The sequence below is a fragment of the Portunus trituberculatus genome, chromosome 44 (assembly GCF_017591435.1).
Source record: "Portunus trituberculatus isolate SZX2019 chromosome 44, ASM1759143v1, whole genome shotgun sequence".
NCBI lineage: Eukaryota > Metazoa > Arthropoda > Malacostraca > Decapoda > Portunidae > Portunus > Portunus trituberculatus.
The window spans coordinates 2,628,054-2,645,553 of record NC_059298.1 but is presented as its reverse complement, the minus strand read 5'-3'; the positions used below and the strand labels follow the sequence as shown (position 1 = coordinate 2,645,553).

The window sequence follows — 17,500 nt, the reverse complement described above, 5'->3', positions numbered from 1 at the left end:
AGAAAACATTTCAAAAGTTGATTAAAGGCCATAACACGTTGATGCCTAAGCCATGTCTGTAACAGGCAATACAAGCCTTCTTGTCAGTGTGTGTTGGCGCAGCGATCGTTCATTTCTGTGTTGGAATGTAGTTGATGAATGCTATGGATTATTTCTGAAGGAGAATCTACAGATATTGTTGAATATTTCAAAATCTGTAACATATGCGCAACAAGTTTCAGATGGATTTCTTAAAACACATGCTAACGCTAAAAAGATTCACATCAGTACTACTTGTCTGCGTTCGTGGTAAACTACGCAACACCGAACAAGCAGTGAAGGTTATGGCGGAGGTCATTGACGAGGCAAATGAAAAAAAAATAACATACACATCAAGAGCAAAAAGCAGATAAACCATTGAATAATGATAATGATAACAATTATGTAAATGATAATAATGATAATAATAATAACTGATAATAATGATAATAATGATAATAATATTGATAATGATAATAATAATAATATTAGTAGTAATGATAATAATAATAGTAATGATAATAATAATAATAATAATAATAATAATAATAATAATAATAGTGATAATAATAATAATAATGATAACGATGATGATAATAAAAATGACAGGTAAATAAAAAAATGAAATAAACATTGGGGCTAGTAATGGGATTACAACGTCAGGCAGGACTAAGAAGGGATAAGGAGACAATAACATTCGGACATGAGGGCTTTGGAGCGACCGCAGGAGACTAACGCTTGGCTATCAACTACACTGACTGACAGCTGAAGCTACAGGTATGAAGCAGTTATCGGGCAGAGGGAGTGTGAATGAGGTCAGTTATGGGGTGACGGGGTGAGCAGGTTCACAGATGAGGTGACTGAGCAGCTCTACAGATCAGGTGAGGTCAGGTTGGGGGTGGTGCTGTGGGGAGGACTCCTGCGAGGGGTCTACCTTCAGGGAGTTGATGGGGAGGGCGCAAGGGTCTGCCATGGGGCACGACGGCCGGTGCTGCAGGAGCTGTTGTGGCGCCTCCTTGTACGGTTCTTGATATGGCTCCAGCATCCTGATTTTACCCCACCTGTAGGAGAGAGAAGAATGCGATTGAATTCCTCAGAGGTACGAAGATAAGAATAAGTTTAGGAAAATGAGAAATGAGTTCCAGTAAAAGAAATAACGAGGTGACCAAATAATAGAATCTTCGAGAGCAACTTTAATTCCTTTCACTGTGCGCGGAGTTGTTCACCTCGCTGTTTCCAATGTTTTCGTTTGACTTCACGAAAGTCAGGTAAATAGTTGCCGGTAGAACACGGGTGCCTGTTAGGCGTTAGAAATTATAAGAAATAGAAATTATATAGTGGAAACGATTATACTCGTACTTATTTCACGCTGCACTGTCTGGCTTTCTGACCACGAGTATTAGTGCATTTCATTAATTTACATAGAAACTTAAGAAGCCACTCATTTTTAAGGCTGTATGCATGTTGTTTCCTTGCTTTTATTCTTACAAAATAATACATACATATTGCCGTATAATCCATATTGACCATGTATGTCTGAAAGATGAAAGCCACTAAGCAGGTGCAAGAGGCACAGAGATTTCCTGACAGCCAGCACTGCACAGCAAGTAGATTACTTGAAACATAAAAATTAATAAACAGTAAAATGACTAAAACAAAAATGGTTCGATAAGACGAGAGAGAGAGAGAGAGAGAGAGAGAGAGAGAGAGAGAGAGAGAGAGAGAGAGAGAGAGAGAGAGAGAGAGAGAGAGAGAGAGAGAGAGAGAGAGAGAGAGAGAGAGAGAGAGAGAGAGAGAGAGAGACCGACCGACCGACTGACCGACCGTGCGTGAATGCGAGCGTGCATTCATTCGTGTGTGTGTGTGTGGGGGGGGAGGGGAGTGAGTGTGTGTGAGTGCGTGTGTGAAATTGTACCCATATATTATTCTTCGTTAAAAGTTAAAATTCATCTCCATAATAAACTACGAGTAGATACAATAAAATAAACAACACAATAATGATGAAGACAGTCTCAGACTTACTTTGTAAACAGAAACGCTGGCAGACAAGGGACCGTAAAGTTTGTTGCAATCAGTCTGGCTTCTCGCTCCCTGACGCAGGTCGCCCTTCAACACAACAGTGAAGGACAAGCCAAGCGTGACGCGACAACACTCTCAACACTAACTATACTGTAGCTAATTAGTTTGTTGGCCTTCCTAATTTTCTGGAACGTGAATGTTCCGAAGATGCATAATTAATTTGACCCCTCTCGATTACTATGGTTGGTCAATCAAGTCACTTTCTTTACAACTGTGAGACTGCCCTGGCTCTCAGGTAATGTAAATCAATAATGTAGCAATAGTTCTATTTTTTTTTCTTCTTCATCAACTCCTTAAGTTTGTTTCTGACGTGTAATTGGAAATCATCTGACGTTACTGGCAGAAGAATGCAGATACATGAATAATATACAGGCAAATACCAGTACAAAGATTGATTAGTATGGATGCATCAAGTTCAACCAAAAAACGATTTGAAATGTCTCAAAGCACGTTGTATAACACTACCTAAAAATTTATAACCTTCGCTACCAAATATCACTTTTCGATCAAAAGTTTAACTATACAGTGGAATGAGATAGATACGTATGAGGATATTATTTCTGGCGATGATCTTTAGGGCTCTCAGGAAACTTTCGAAGAAGGTATTACAAAGCCACACTTTTCAAAACCTCCACAGATTAACATCTTACCATCCCGGTACCAACCATGCCGAGTTTGTATACTCTATGAGAGTCGTTCCGTATTCTATAAGTTTTTAAAAATTCGACCATGATGGATATAAAACATAATTCATAATGCAAGATGACGCGTTAGGAGATGGAGAAGAGTTTAATAGATTCTCAAGAAACAGCATAATCTTCCACGAAAAGACAACGGTAATGCAGGAAGCAGAGACACAAACGAGTATACTGGTAGTTTCATTAATATGAATATTCACCAGCTAACATTTAGTTATAATTCATCTTCAAAGACAAGAAGATGTCATTAGCGATACTGTCCTTTACTCAGGTTCATCAAACGTACTTCCTTTCTTCATGAGAGTCTTACTTTCCTGCGGCGAGCTTTGTTAGTTGCATATCAGTTTTATTGTAATAAACGTAACTTATCTTAGTATTAGGTATATCTAAATCTTGTTTTATTCAAATTTAGTAATATAGAGGAGGAGGAGGAGGAGGAGGAGGAGATGGAGGAGGAGGAGGAGGAGATGGAGGAGGAGGAGGAGGAGGAGATGGAGGAGGAGGAGGAGGAGGAGGAGGAGGAGGAGGAGGAGGAGGAGGAGGAGGAGGAGGAGGAGGAGGAGGAGCAGGAGGAGATGGAGGAGGAGGAGGAAGTGGCGGCAACACCGACGGAGTATTCCACTTTGAGAAGACAAGAGTGGAGCCGCTGGTTTGGGACCAATTATGGAGCATGGGGCCGTGGTCTCGTTACCTGAAAGCGTGTTTCAGCATGGTGATATGGCCCTGGCCACTCATACTTGCTCTTCATTCTTTTCTCGTTCTCTTCTGTTCCTTCTTTTTATTCTCTTCTCGAAATTAGCCTCCTTTCCTTCTCTTAATTCTCATTACGTTCTCATCTTCCTTTAATCATCATCTATTCGTTTTCCTCTTCAGCTTATTCTCAAGTTTCTTTTGTCACTTCCTTTGGACCTGCTCCTGCCTTTGCCACCTTATTCGTCACTCCTTTTCCTTCTCCACATCCTCCTCCTTCTCGTCTTCCTCCTCCTCCACTTCCCTCTAATTCTCCTTCTCCACTCCTATCATTGTTGAGATCCTCTTAAAACAATTTAGCACATTCGCAAGTTATGAATAGACTGTTCTATGTATCCTGTAGAATTCAGGTGAAACACACACACACACATACAAATACACACACACACACACACACACACACACACACACACACACACACACACACACACACACACACACACACACACACACACACACACACACACACACACACACACCAAGAAGTTTATTTTCTCCATATTTTCACTCTCTCTCTCTCTCTCTCTCTCTCTCTCTCTCTCTCTCTCTCTCTCTCTCTCTCTCTCTCTCTCTCTCTCTCTCTCTCTCTCTCTCTCTCTCTCTCTCTCTCTCTCTCTCTCTCTCTCTCTCTCTCTCTCTCTCTCTCTCTCTCTCTCTCTCTCTTTCTTTCTCTCTCTCTCTGGAAAAAAACAATCACACCTTTCATCATTATATTTTTCTGTATAGCGCAGTTCAAGTTAATGAATTTTTCCTTTGTCCCGCGCGACCTTTTCATTTGTACCGCTCTACCAACAGGTGCTCGTAATTACCATGAAAATACCTAAAATAGCCAGCCTTTTCTCTCTCTCTCTCTCTCTCTCTCTCTCTCTCTTTCACTTTGGATTAGATAATGTAAGTTATCATAAAATCGCCTCATAAGGAGCTCGAGGTGCACTACTTTTTGTTTTTCCTTAGTGCCTCTTTGTCTACGCCTCCCACGCTGCCTCACTCGACGCCAGGCCGCATCAGGGATCGCTCGCTGGATGCTGCGGGAATACCGCTTCTGCTCAGACAAAAGTAAGCGGGGCCAAATGTACAGGATAGGAATGAAAAATAACTAGACGAGGGCATATTGTATGAAAGGACAAAATTAGACGGTTTTTATTTATTTATACCATGTGGGCCTTTTCACGGGAATTTATGGGCTAAGGGGGATACTTTTTGGGGTATCTCCTATCTCAAAGCCCACCCGCTAGGAAACCATTGCCCCGAGTCAGTAAGCCCAATTTACACTCTGACCGTGGACAGGATTCGAACCCGTGCTCTTGGAGACCCCTCAGATCCCAAAGCACGCATGGTTCCACTGTACCACGGCGGCAGTGCAGTATTGAAGAAAATAAATATGGCGGGAAAAAAGTGAAAGGAGATTAGTGTCAATATGCAAATAATCAAGAAATGAATGAAAAAGAGAACACGAGAGCAAATTATCTACGAAAGAAAAGCGACTTAATTCTGACGTAACATTTAAGACAAAGAAAATGAGAAAATAATAAAAAAAAAAAACAGTCACACTTCGATAAGAATGTGTTTTTAGAAATACAGACATGATTCCCGAAATAAAAAAAAATAGAAACACAAAAAAGAACAGAATGATCCGTACAGAATAGGAGGCATAAGGGAACAGGAATTGCATTTGAGAAATACAAGGCACAAAATGGTGTCCGTCGTAAGAGAGAGAGAGAGAGAGAGAGACGCTCGTATTCAGAAACGCCTTACTCTCTCACTACGAGTTTTCCAAGACTACAGAGACAACTAACCGGGTTTTTCAAGACAGTTTCTCATTTTAATAAACCAGAAATCTTGCCAATCTATCACCAGAACCATTAAAAAAAAAATACTCACAAAACCAATATCTTCAACTGGAACCTTTAGGAAGCAGTGATGGTGAGAGAGCAAAGCGTTTCAGAATGCAGGCCAGAGAGAGAGAGAGAGAGAGAGAGAACGGCGAAGAAAGGATGACCGGGACTGTAAAGAGAAAAGCAATGTTCCGAAAAAGGCGTAGACAAGTCAACAAAAGGAAGCTGTCAGGATAAAGCGAGACAGAGAGGGTCAAACGTGAGGCAGTTTTGCAGCACTACCAAGTGACTCTCTCGGGCCTAAAAAGCGAGGGAAACACAGGACAACTCGGTTCATTACGTCCTTCTCCTCTCTGCCATTCCCTCCTACTTTTCTTGACGCCCTCCTCCTCCTCTTTTTTTTTCTCTTTCTTCTCCTCTTTCTCCTCCTCATCCCTCCTCCTCATTTCATTCTCGTTCCAGTCATTCTCTTTCTCTCCATTTTTGTATATCCTCCTCCTCCTCGTATTATTATAGACTTTTTCAGCCAAGGAATGCTTTCACAGGACCCGTTCCTCCCCATAGCCGACATATCTCCATAATTATCCTGCCAGCAACAACACTCAAGTGGCCAATCCCCATCACTCAGCTCCATAGTTTCAGAGCATTCTAGTACGAATATAGCAATATATAACAACAATATGATATAGCAATATACAATATAAAAGTAATGTATCTGACAAAGTGTATACTGCTCAAATTTTCGTCCTTTGTCTTGAGGCTACTAAGGGACGGCTGAGAACATGCAGCGAGCTTTCTTATTTTTGTCAGGTTGTCATCCTTGGTATGAGCAACAGTGAATAAAAAAAAGAAAGTGATACAGTTAAATATGATAATTTTGATACTGAAGAAAATGTCTTTGCTCTCCCATCATGCAGTATCTCATAGGAAACAAGTGCAAATAAGAACAGAGTGGTAGAAAGAGGAAAGAAAACAATAAACCTTTTTTAAGATTACCTGTAATGAAAGTGGTCCAGAAGTGAATATACTGGACAACGTAATATCATCCAGCTTAATAAGTTCAGATTCACATTAAATTGTTCGTGTGGTTAGGGAACGCAGTGTGGTAAGGGGAAAATATCATTAAGGAAGCTGGTGATAGTTGCCATGGAAATTATAGTAAAAATAGCAAGGAATAATGGATTGAAGACAGTTGCGTAATAAAGGAATGAATATCAATCATGTTTACAATCGGCGTATGAGTGGAAAGCTTCCGCACGTGACAGGTGTATTCTAATCCAGTAATGTATGAAGTCCTCAAAAATAGTTGGCGTCTGGGAGATGGTGAGGCAGTGACAAATGATAAGACAGCGGACCTTTATGGCAGGTAATTCAACTGAAGGTGAGATATGAAATTCTTGAGATTCTAAGTATGGACGCCGGGAGAATGTTCAGTGTAAAGGCCTGACATTAGAGGATATTTGCATTTTCTGAATGGTGAAGAAGTAGAATACATCATGTGACGTAACAGAATTCAAAATCAAATCAGTATAGTAAATAAATGAATACAGTATAGCATAGTAAATGAAGAAACAAAACGATAAAACAATAAACATCTCTTGGAAAACTTTTTATCTTTCAAGAGAATAAGTACACAGGGAAAGGTTGAAAGCCGAAAGTGAGTAGTTATGAAATTAAGGAGCAATACCAACTTCTGTGGGAAACTTTCAGTATCATATAAAGTAACAGCAAATTACTAAATTGACGAGTGTCATGAACTGGTTTAGGAAACAAGATGTGATAAATGAACTGTGTAAATCTTTGAAATGGGAAGTAAGTAATAAAGATGGAAGTTCTGAAAGGCCATGAATTCATTCTTATTTAGGGCAAATTACGAAAAGTTAGATATTTATATCGACATAAAAAACTGAAGCACAGTATTTTGCGACACTGCGTGTAACTCTTCAGGACTTTATCCTTTACAAGGGTCAAGGCCAGAAAACATGAAGGACATCATTAAGAAGAACCTGAGAAACACATGCAATTAAAACATGTTCAGGACACGAGAAGAGAAGTTTGAACTCTGACAAAGGGTGAGCGTTAGCTATTCAGCTTTATAGACAGAAAAAGGACAAATGCTGCTTCCTTGAACATGGGAAATGGAACTACGAAAAATGAAATGTGGAGAATTTTTGCCAGGATTGGAGAAAGTCTGAATTTAGGAAATTTAATATTTCTTGGTAGTTTTTCACAGGGAATGTTGACCATTTCGGAATGACTTTTGAAGCGCAGCTTTTATTGAGATGAAGTTGTCATATCTAAGGACATAAAAAAATTCGTATGGATTGTTATTCATGTCGGACATTATATTCAGTAAATATCTAGTAGAAACAAAAGGGACTTAGATAGAAATTATCCATCTAAGTTTAAAATAATGAATTTCAAACATATCATAGGAATTCAGCGAGTGACTCCAAATATGCGTAGGAGAGCCAGTGTAGATCAATTAATGATTGTTGGAATGGATATAAGTGAACAGTTTTAAGGATGAAGCTAAAAGAAATAGATATGTCCAGGACGCTGATTGTCTCCAAGATGATAAGACCATCAGGAATGCAAAGAGAGCGCTGTGCAAGTAAGAACACACTAATCTCTGTGATCCTTCCAAGATGAGTGGAAGATATTTCGTCAAGCAAAACTTCATTTCAATCAGAATTTAGATTGGGTATTAGAATACAACACTGATATTCGTCTCCATTATAAGTAACTCAAGATATGTTCAAGTTCCGAAGTAAAAGTGAAGTTCAATGAAAAAAATAAACAACTCAAACATATCTGCTGTGAAAGTTGCAACAAATAATTAAGCAAATGCTGAAACCCAAAAGACCAAAAATACTGCGTGGGGAGTAAGTAACATCGCTCTTACATTACTGCAATGGAAAAAGACAATACTAGATAACTACCGTCAGTCTCTTCAGAGTGGAAGTAAGTTTAGAGCAGGCGGGGCGCTGCTCACTGATGGGACACGCATTATGATAGGAAATTACATCTTCTCTCCCTCTTTCCTCTCTCACTTTACCACCCCCGTCACAAGTCATCATTTTCCACATTTCTTTGTAATTCTGTCTCCTTTCCTCCTTTCATTCTAACCATTCCATTTTCTCTCCGTCTTTTATCTTTCTTTATTTTCAATTCATCCTATACCCTCACCACTTGCATCATTTGTTGTTGTTGTTGTTGTTGTTGTTGTTGTTGTTGTTGTTGTTGTTGTTTTTGCTGTTGTTGCTGTTGTTGTTCTTGTTGCTGTTGTTGTTGTTCTTTTCTTCTTCCTCATGTTGTTGTTGTTGTTGCTCTTGTTATTATTGATGTTCTTCATGTTGTTGCTGTTGTTGTTGTTGTTATTATTATTATTATTATTATTGTTGTTGTTGTTGTTGTTGTTGTTGTTGTTGTTGTTGTTCTTCTTCTTCTTCATGTTGTTGCTGTTGTTGTTGTTGTTGTTGTTGTTATTGTTGTTGCTGCTGTTGTTGTTCTTGTTGTTCTTGTTGTTTTTCTTCTTTTCTTCTTTTTTTATCCTCCTCCTCCTCCTCCTCCTCCTCCTCCTCCTCTCCTCCTCCTCTTCTGCCTCCTCTTCCTCTTCCTCCTCTTCCTTTTCCTCTTTAACATCATCATTATCTTCTACCTCAATTCTTGTATGTGAGTGCATTTGTATGTAGGTTTGTATGTTTGTGCGCGTTACATACATGGATAAATATGTGTGTGTGTGTGTGTGTGTGTGTGTGTGTGTGTGTGTGTGTGTGTGTGTGTGTGTGTGTGTGTGTGTGTGTGTGTGTGTGTGTGTGTGTAGTATATACCTCTGTGAAGGGTTTCATTGTGACGCGAAATTAATTACTTCCTAAATTAAGATGGCAGGGACTTTCAATTTTCGCCCACAAACAGATCAAACCAGAGAAGCCCACACCTTCTGTTCTCTCTCTCTCTCTCTCTCTCTCTCTCTCTCTCTCTCTCTCTCTCTCTCTCTCTCTCTCTCTCTCTCTCTCTCTCTCTCTCTCTCTCTCTCTCTCTCTCTCTCTCTCTCTCTTCTTCTCTCTGTTGCCTCACTCACACTGCCTAAGGATAAGAGACTGTAAAAGGGAATCGTAGCCCTTTGCGAGAAAATAGTTTCCAAATTGCCTACTACTCGTACATTCAGTGATGATATGAATGTTGCTGTATTGTAGCGTGCACGTATCCACACGGAATTTCGTAAGTAATCTCGCGTTTATTTCTTTATTGCATTTATAGATTTTATAATTGCAATGTTGGATATTAGTTTCCTGAATGACACCTCAAGTAGTGCTCTTCACGGCCTGCGTTCGTTACTTTAAGCGTGGAGCAGTTAGCGTCGAACTCAATTTACGTATCCCAGGCCAACAGTGTTCGGCCATCCATAACATGGATGGACCAACACGGGGGCGGGCAGGCAAACAAGGATATTCGTAGGAGTGATGACGTGTCTGGATGGCCGCACGGAGGATGATCACCAGGGAGGGACGGGAAAGACGGGAGAGGAGGAAGGAGATAGGAAGATGAAGGAAAAACGCAAGGTGAAAGGAGAACCTTGGATGGAGGAATGTGATTGCCTGAATATGAACCTGTTTTTCGTCTTTTTTTAAAGTTAAAACCTGTCTGGTACGCCCTCGCGCCTATCCCTTGTTTGCGATCCTTCACGGTGATTTGTGGTAATGTTTTGCTGCTCCCTGCTCTTTCAAACAGATAAAAACATTCTCTCTCTCTCTCTCTCTCTCTCTCTCTCTCTCTCTCTCTCTCTCTCTCTCTCTCTCTCTCTCTCTCTCTCTCTCTCTCTCTCTCACACACACACACACACACACACACACACACACACACACACACACACACACACACACACACACACACACACACACACACACACACACACACACACACACACACACACACACACACACACACACACACACACACACACACACACACACACACACACACACACACACACACACACACACACACACACACACACACACACACAGGTACATATACTCGCGCGCATGGGCGCAGATGCAGATGTCTTGCTAATAACATTGCTTCATTCCCCACGCGAACAGTTCGTCAGATACTGCAATCCTCTCCGATAGTTCACTTTGTCACCTGTGCCACGCGTAATGGTGCTTATTTACGATGTGTTGTCGAATTAACTTATTTCTTTTAATTGTGTTCAGAACAATGTGGTCATCACAAAAATCAACACTGTTTTGCCCTCCATATCGCCGAAATTATGTTAAGCATATCCATAATCAATGAAAACTAGAAGATGTTTTCGTAACAAGTGCTTTAAGTAATAACTCAGGATTATGGGTTCAGGCTTGGAGAAAAAACATTTGTTCCTGGCAATCAAGAAAATCCTGAGCACAGCGCTTTGCAGCTAAATTCTTTCGAACGTGACATATACATACATTATAACTAGACATTTCCATCAGGTTTTATCATAAGTGATTCACCTAAAGTATTTTTAACAATCCTTTTCATTTACCAGCAGTTCCGTCCGTTTTTTATTTTTGTGTGCGTCTCCCTTTCTCATCGATTCTGAACACGTCACTAAGAGGAAATGTCCTGTGCATTTTACGGGCTCCCTTTTCATGTTCTCAGAACCATGAACGTACTCAGCCGCCTCACACTAATGAGTAAGCCCCCTGACAAGACCGCCCCCGCCCTCCCATTGCTCAGGTCACCAAATGTAATCGAGAGGATTGCTTGGAACGGCGCCTCGCATTAAAAGTAGCGAAGAGAGACAGTTTTCTTTTTTTTTTTTAATATCGTTTACAAGAAGACAGAATGTAGCGATATAAAAAGAAGGTAAAAGGAAGATAGATTGATGGATGGTGCTTTATATTGCAACAACCTTCGCTGTGAAGAGTTTCGTCCAGGAAGTGAGGGATGTTGTTACATGGCTTCTCTTGCTTGCTGCTGAAGTTGTAATGAGGAATATTTTTGCTTCTGCAGTTCCTGAACAGTTTAGAACAGAGGGACGTTTGCATTCCCGAACACACGAGTGAGTGTTGTGTTGTTTGTTAAGCAGGACGGTGAGCCAAGAGCAGCTTGATGCTGAGTCTCCTTGTGATGCGGGATGATGAGCAGACAAGCTGACATATTGTTGATGGCTGGACACACACACACACACACACACACACACACACACACACACATGACTGTAGTCCATATCATTAATTGAAAATCAAGGAAAGTTAAATAGTTTTCGTTCTCTACCTTGAAGCTGCCTTGCAGGAAGTGTTACTTTTTACAAGTATCAGTTAATTGAAGGCTTAACGAAATATTTGATGATAAGTCATTCATCTCTCTCTCTCTCTCTCTCTCTCTCTCTCTCTCTCTCTCTCTCTCTCTCTCTCTCTCTCTCTCTCTCTCTCTCTCTCTCTCTCTCTCTCTCTCTCTCTCTCTCTCTCTCTCTCTCTCTCTCTCTCTCTCTCTCTCTCTCTCTCTCTCTCTCTCTCTCTCTCTCTCATATGTTATCAAGCATTCCTCCATCTTTTACTCTAAACGCGTACAGGATTTTGTCATACAAGAATAAATGTGAGATCCTTTATGTAACTGCTTTGTTCCTCTTTGGACAGGACGCTAGCGAAGGCAGCACCGTCCACCAAAGATTCAGAGGCCGTGACAGGAAGCAACAGAGGACACTTACACATACCAGGAAATATTTGATATGCCGAAGGAGAGGGATGCCATTACGCTGAGGTAGGCAGGAATTCTTTTTTCTTTTTTCATTCAGGGTATGTACAAAGATTTTATTTGTTCCAATGTCTTCGTACTATTTAGTATTCTTTTTTTCTATTACGTCAAATTTAGTGTATTTCAATTTTCAATTCCTTCATATATATTGATTTGTATAGCTAGGAATATTCAGAAGTAGTTTGCAAATTCAGAGGAATAATCATCCTGAAAGTATAAAGTCAAATACATCTCAGGTGTGGTTCATGTTTATATGACAGAAAGCACAAATTCCCACATACACCATTTGTGTAAGATGGAAAGAAGACTTCTATCTATCTATCTATCTATCTATCTATCTATCTATCTAAATCTATCTATCTATCTGTCCATCTATCTATCTATCTATCTATCTATCTATCTATCTATATATATATATATATATATATATATATATATATATATATATATATATATATATATATATATATATATATATATATATATATATATATATATATATATATATATATATATATATATATATATATATATATATATATATATATATATATATATATATATATATATATATATATATATATATATATATATATATATATATATATATATATATATATATATATATATATATATATATATATATATATATAGCACTTTTGGCCATAGTTATTTTGGTGAGAACGGGCCACATCCAATAGCCAAGCGAACAAACAAAGACTCAGGTGACTGGGAACAATTACTCATCAAATAAAACAAATAAAACAAAACAATTTCTCTAAGGTCCATGATATCGTTATCATGCAAAGAAACACACACACACACACACACACACACACACACACACACACAGTGTTGTGGTCTCAGTCCTAACCGAAGATCGGTCTATGAGCTCTGAGCTCGCTCCGTAATGGGGAAGACTGGCTGGGTGACCAGATGAAAACCGTGGTGAATCACACACACACACACACACACACACACACACACACACACACACACACACACACACACACACACACACACACACACACACACACACACAGACATACATTACAATCATAAAATTTTCATGTGAAATATTTGTGTAAGCCTTCGTATTGATCCACGACTAACTCTTACCTCATTCATATTTTTTTTTCTATTTTGCTTGTGTTGCGCAGTCACAGGTGTATAAATGAACACAATAACTCCATCTCAAGAAATATGGATGTGTTTTTGCCTCTGACAACGCTTCTTGACGTCCTGGTTATTTCACTGTAAATTTGTCTGTGCCTTTGTGAGGATGTTTTCGTCTGTCCTTTTGATGTTATGGAACAACATTATTAGCTTTGTATTTATTTTCTGACAAGATGTATTGATCTCCCACCTGTTGAAGAAGAGGGCGATAGCAAACATCCACACGGCCAGCACCAGCAGCACGATGCCAACCTCCTCGGCGCGAACCCTCACGTGGCCCATCTTCCTGTCGGTAGTCACAGTGGACCCTACCTCGTCAAGGTCCACGTCCACACCCTCCAGAATCGTTGGAGTGCTAAATATTCTCACCGTCCCGTTAACTGTAGAGATGCAAGACATGCGTCCATATTTGAATAATCAGAAAATCTAAATAAGTCAGTCCTATATATTTATCATTTTTTGTTTAGAACATAGAAACACTAAAGAGAAAGTTGTCCTGTGATTATTTGGTCTCGTAACGTGTTATAACACAAACCAGTCTAAAGTGAGTCGGTTCATTTGTTAAGATAGCAAAGAAAACTCTATCTAAAATTTGAATGAATTGATAACTGCACAAAATAGGACACGGTCATGTGCCAAGCGTTCTGCTACAATACATAAGTAATGAGCAGCTTCACTTTCCTTGCATTGGAGTGTCATTTCTATCTAGTATCCAATATTTGTTCTGAACAAGTGACACTCCTTTGTATTCTTATTCTGATTAAGTAAGGTTGTTCATAGAGCAACAAACTGTGTGATGACAAGAGATCCTACCAGGTGCGTTGATGTCTTCAATGGAAGTATGGAATGTGACGACAGGCGACCTCCAGACAGCAGTGTTGTTGATGACGGTGGTGACGAACACTTGATATTGTGTGAGGGGCAGCAACCTCTCCAACACCACGCTCTTGAGGGGCGCCTTGACCTCCGCCACCACGCGGTACCTGAAGCCATACACGGCACTATCAGCATGTGGAGAGACGCGCAAACACACACACGCACACACACACACACACACACACACACACACGCGCGCGCGGACGAAAAGCTACAAGCACACACTTTGATGACTGAGGCAAGAGGCATTTTCTTCATATCCAATATTTTACTAGTAAAAATTCTACAAACTATGGTATGAAGTTCAATTTTCTTTAAATATCTCGCGAAAACATGTTATTTTTTTGAGAATCAAAAGATATTTTTCCTCAAAACTAATAAAATTAAGATATTTTCTTGGCTTCGGTATTACACAACCAGTCAGGTCGTTAAAACTGGGGAAGGTGTTTTGTTGGAATTTTTTTCTTGTGATAATGTTATTCATTGGCTCTGAATGACACCTCTCGTAGGACTCAAAAGGGCAGCACCGGGTGCGATTTCCCCCAGGAGAAGATTTTTCTCTTCTATGTAGTTTTTTCTTAATTCAATTACCTGTCTTGTATCAGCTTTACTTGACACTTCCGCCAAAAATAAAGAATACCAAATTGGTTCCTGCTGACGCAAAAATTGGATGAAGACAAACATGGACGGAATTTTCCACGGCGGAGTGGCACGGGATCGGACGCTGCAGCAGCGCGTGAAGGATGATACATACGCGGGAGAAACAAGAATGATGGAGTTCTATTTATTTTTTTTCAGCGATTTATGTTTTATATTTCTATTTTCATTTTCTCTCTATGCGAAAAAGAAAAGAGTGCTAATAATTTTCACAATGTAGTCAATATTAGTTTGCTTCTTCTATCTCTTGTTTAGTCACACTCCTGAATGATACAGATCATTTGATCTCCAATGCATTTGTCAGCACAGCAGGAGTATGTACTTTTTTAATGGAAATTTTATTTTATTTGCTTATCCATGGCATATGCTGTTGTAAAATTTCCACCAGGAGCTAACGTTAAATTTTCTCTCAAACTTTATTCATTATCGTTTGATTCCGTCGAATATATAGTTTTGTAATTATAGAGAAGAGATTGCTGGAACGTAAGGGGCAAAGTCCTCGCTACGCTAGAATCTACTCGTGTACTTTTTGGATGACTAACTAAAGAAAAAGATAAGTAGTGAGAAAAGTGGCGGTCAAAGATAACAATAAAACTCTCGTGAGAGTTTCAAGAACGTGACGTCAAACATCTGTCTTTTTTTTTTCTTTGCATCATTTTAACACACTAAAGCTAACAATTTTCCACCATCTTGATCTAGTCTGAGCGTCTCTAGCGTCATGATCGTAAATTCTGGAGAGTGAGGGATCTCTGGTTTCAGGCGCTACACTCAACACTCTTCGGCCTCTCCTCAAGCCAATCAATCCTCCTGAGTCTTCACCGGCACACCCAAAGACCCCGTGTGAAGTGATTGATTCCAATGACACAAACTACAACGCGCTCGTCACTTTCATAACCGTGTTCTGATGTATGAGTATGCCGACCGAGAAAAGAACAGGGGAGCTGCATGGAATCCTGCTGGTGGAAGTGAAGGGTGTGGAGGGCAGAGTCGCGCCATGCCCTTGATGGTGATATGTAGCGCAGAGGGATGAAAGTGTCATTGGGAGCAGAGAATCGACCCGAAGACCCAGACAGAGCGCGCCTCCCTCCTGGTCGTGAGTCATTTTTGTCTAGGCAGAAGTAGAGCGCCAAGGTAGTTGGGGGTATGGCGATAGTTAAGCAAGGTGGCCGTGTGGAAACAAAAAATTATCAAAATATATCTTATTGCAATGTGGTTATTGAAGAGTTATTCGGTTATTTAGTGAAGAACAGAACTCTATCCCCATCGCTAAGAAATTAGAAAATCATAGAATTAGAAGAGTACCAAATGATGTTACATTAGAGATATAGAAACATGTACAATAAAAAAAGAGAATTTTACTGTCTCCTGAAATTTTCTGAAGCAGAAACGTGACGGACAGATAAGAGTAATGATGCAGTCCGAGGCAGGGAGGAGCAAAGACGGTACAGGACTGGAAAGTTATCGAGAAGCCATGGATGTGTGACAGTGTCGGCTGAACGTTATCAGGATTGAAGAAACGTGTGTGGAGTAAAAGAAATGGAACACTTTCACGAATAGAGAGAACCACGTTAGAAAAATCTGTGATACGCTTAGTATTCATGGGCGAGGTGAAACGGTCAATTCCACGATAAGCGACATGCTGGCTCTGTCCTCAAATTTGTGCGATTCGTGATATCCATTCCTCGTACCGCACGGCATGTTGATTTTGCGTGGGCTGGAACGCTGTTTAACCTTTACTCCTATTGTCCGTCACTATTGTACGATTTATTGTTTCTCGTCTACCATTGAGGGAAGGACATATGCGTGTGTCGGTATGTGGGTTCATGTGTTGCTATCTGTTTGTTCTGTCCTTCTACTTGTAAGTCTGTACTTTTTTTTCGTTTTCTGTTAATGTATTGATTTGTGTGTAGCTTCTCTGTATGTAGGTAGGATGCGTATATGATAGCCTCTTCACTCGTCACTTTCTCTCTCTCTCTCTCTCTCTCTCTCTCTCTCTCTCTCTCTCTCTCTCTCTCTCTCTCTCTCTCTCTCTCTCTCTCTAAGTGTTCCTGTTTGTTATTTTACAAGGTATCGTCATCAGCATTTTTTATTTTCTGTAACTTTATCTTTCTCTATTCTGTTGCCGCTGTTTTTTCTTTACTCTTTTCTTTTTACCTTTTTTTTACCTTTACTTTCCTTCAAGTTATTCATTGTCTTTTATTTCTGTTTTACTATTTTTTTCCTCTACCACGTTTTACCACATGTTTTACTATTCACGTTTATTCTTTATTGCTTATCTACATTTTGTCTTCATCTCATCGTCTTTTACTAAGGCTTTATTTCTTTCCTTACTCTATCTCTCTTTATCGTCATTTTTTTTAGGGCATTTTTCCACCACTTTTCTCTTTCGCTTGATCCTTTTTCCGCCCTCAGCTCCTTGGATCACACATCACCGCTGAGCTTCTCCTGAGCCTTCCTAATACACGTGCTAAGTTTAGTCTCACGATGTAAATAACAGGAGCAGGCAATTAAGGTATGAAGCTGATATTACACAGTATAACATCTCTCTCTCTCTCTCTCTCTCTCTCTCTCTCTCTCTCTCTCTCTCTCTCTCTCTCTCTCTCTCTCTCTCTCTCTCTCTCTCTCTCTCTCTCTCTCTCTCTCTCTCTCTCTCTCTCTCTCTCTCTC

At 39.9% G+C, this 17,500-nt stretch overlaps 2 protein-coding genes across 5 annotated transcripts in view; one reads left to right on the top strand and one right to left on the bottom strand.

Moving 5' to 3' along the window:
- The window catches only part of LOC123519062 (dynein axonemal heavy chain 3-like), a 386,884-nt gene that overhangs the window by 181,294 nt on the left and 188,090 nt on the right, over positions 1–17,500 (top strand). For all 4 annotated transcript variants that reach the window (XM_045280233.1, XM_045280235.1, XM_045280232.1 and 1 more), the window contains exon 4: positions 12,007–12,130. The gene's annotated coding sequence lies outside the window, so the exon portion shown is untranslated. The remainder of the gene's footprint in view (positions 1–12,006; positions 12,131–17,500) is intronic.
- The window catches only part of LOC123519063, a 65,052-nt gene that overhangs the window by 1,821 nt on the left and 45,731 nt on the right, over positions 1–17,500 (bottom strand). Inside the window, exons 4-6 of the mRNA XM_045280238.1 lie at positions 14,114–14,283; positions 13,491–13,680; positions 953–1,079 (exon numbers count right to left, since the gene is read on the bottom strand). Of these exons, the coding sequence (XP_045136173.1) occupies positions 953–1,079; positions 13,491–13,680; positions 14,114–14,283 (487 nt within the window). The remainder of the gene's footprint in view (positions 1–952; positions 1,080–13,490; positions 13,681–14,113; positions 14,284–17,500) is intronic.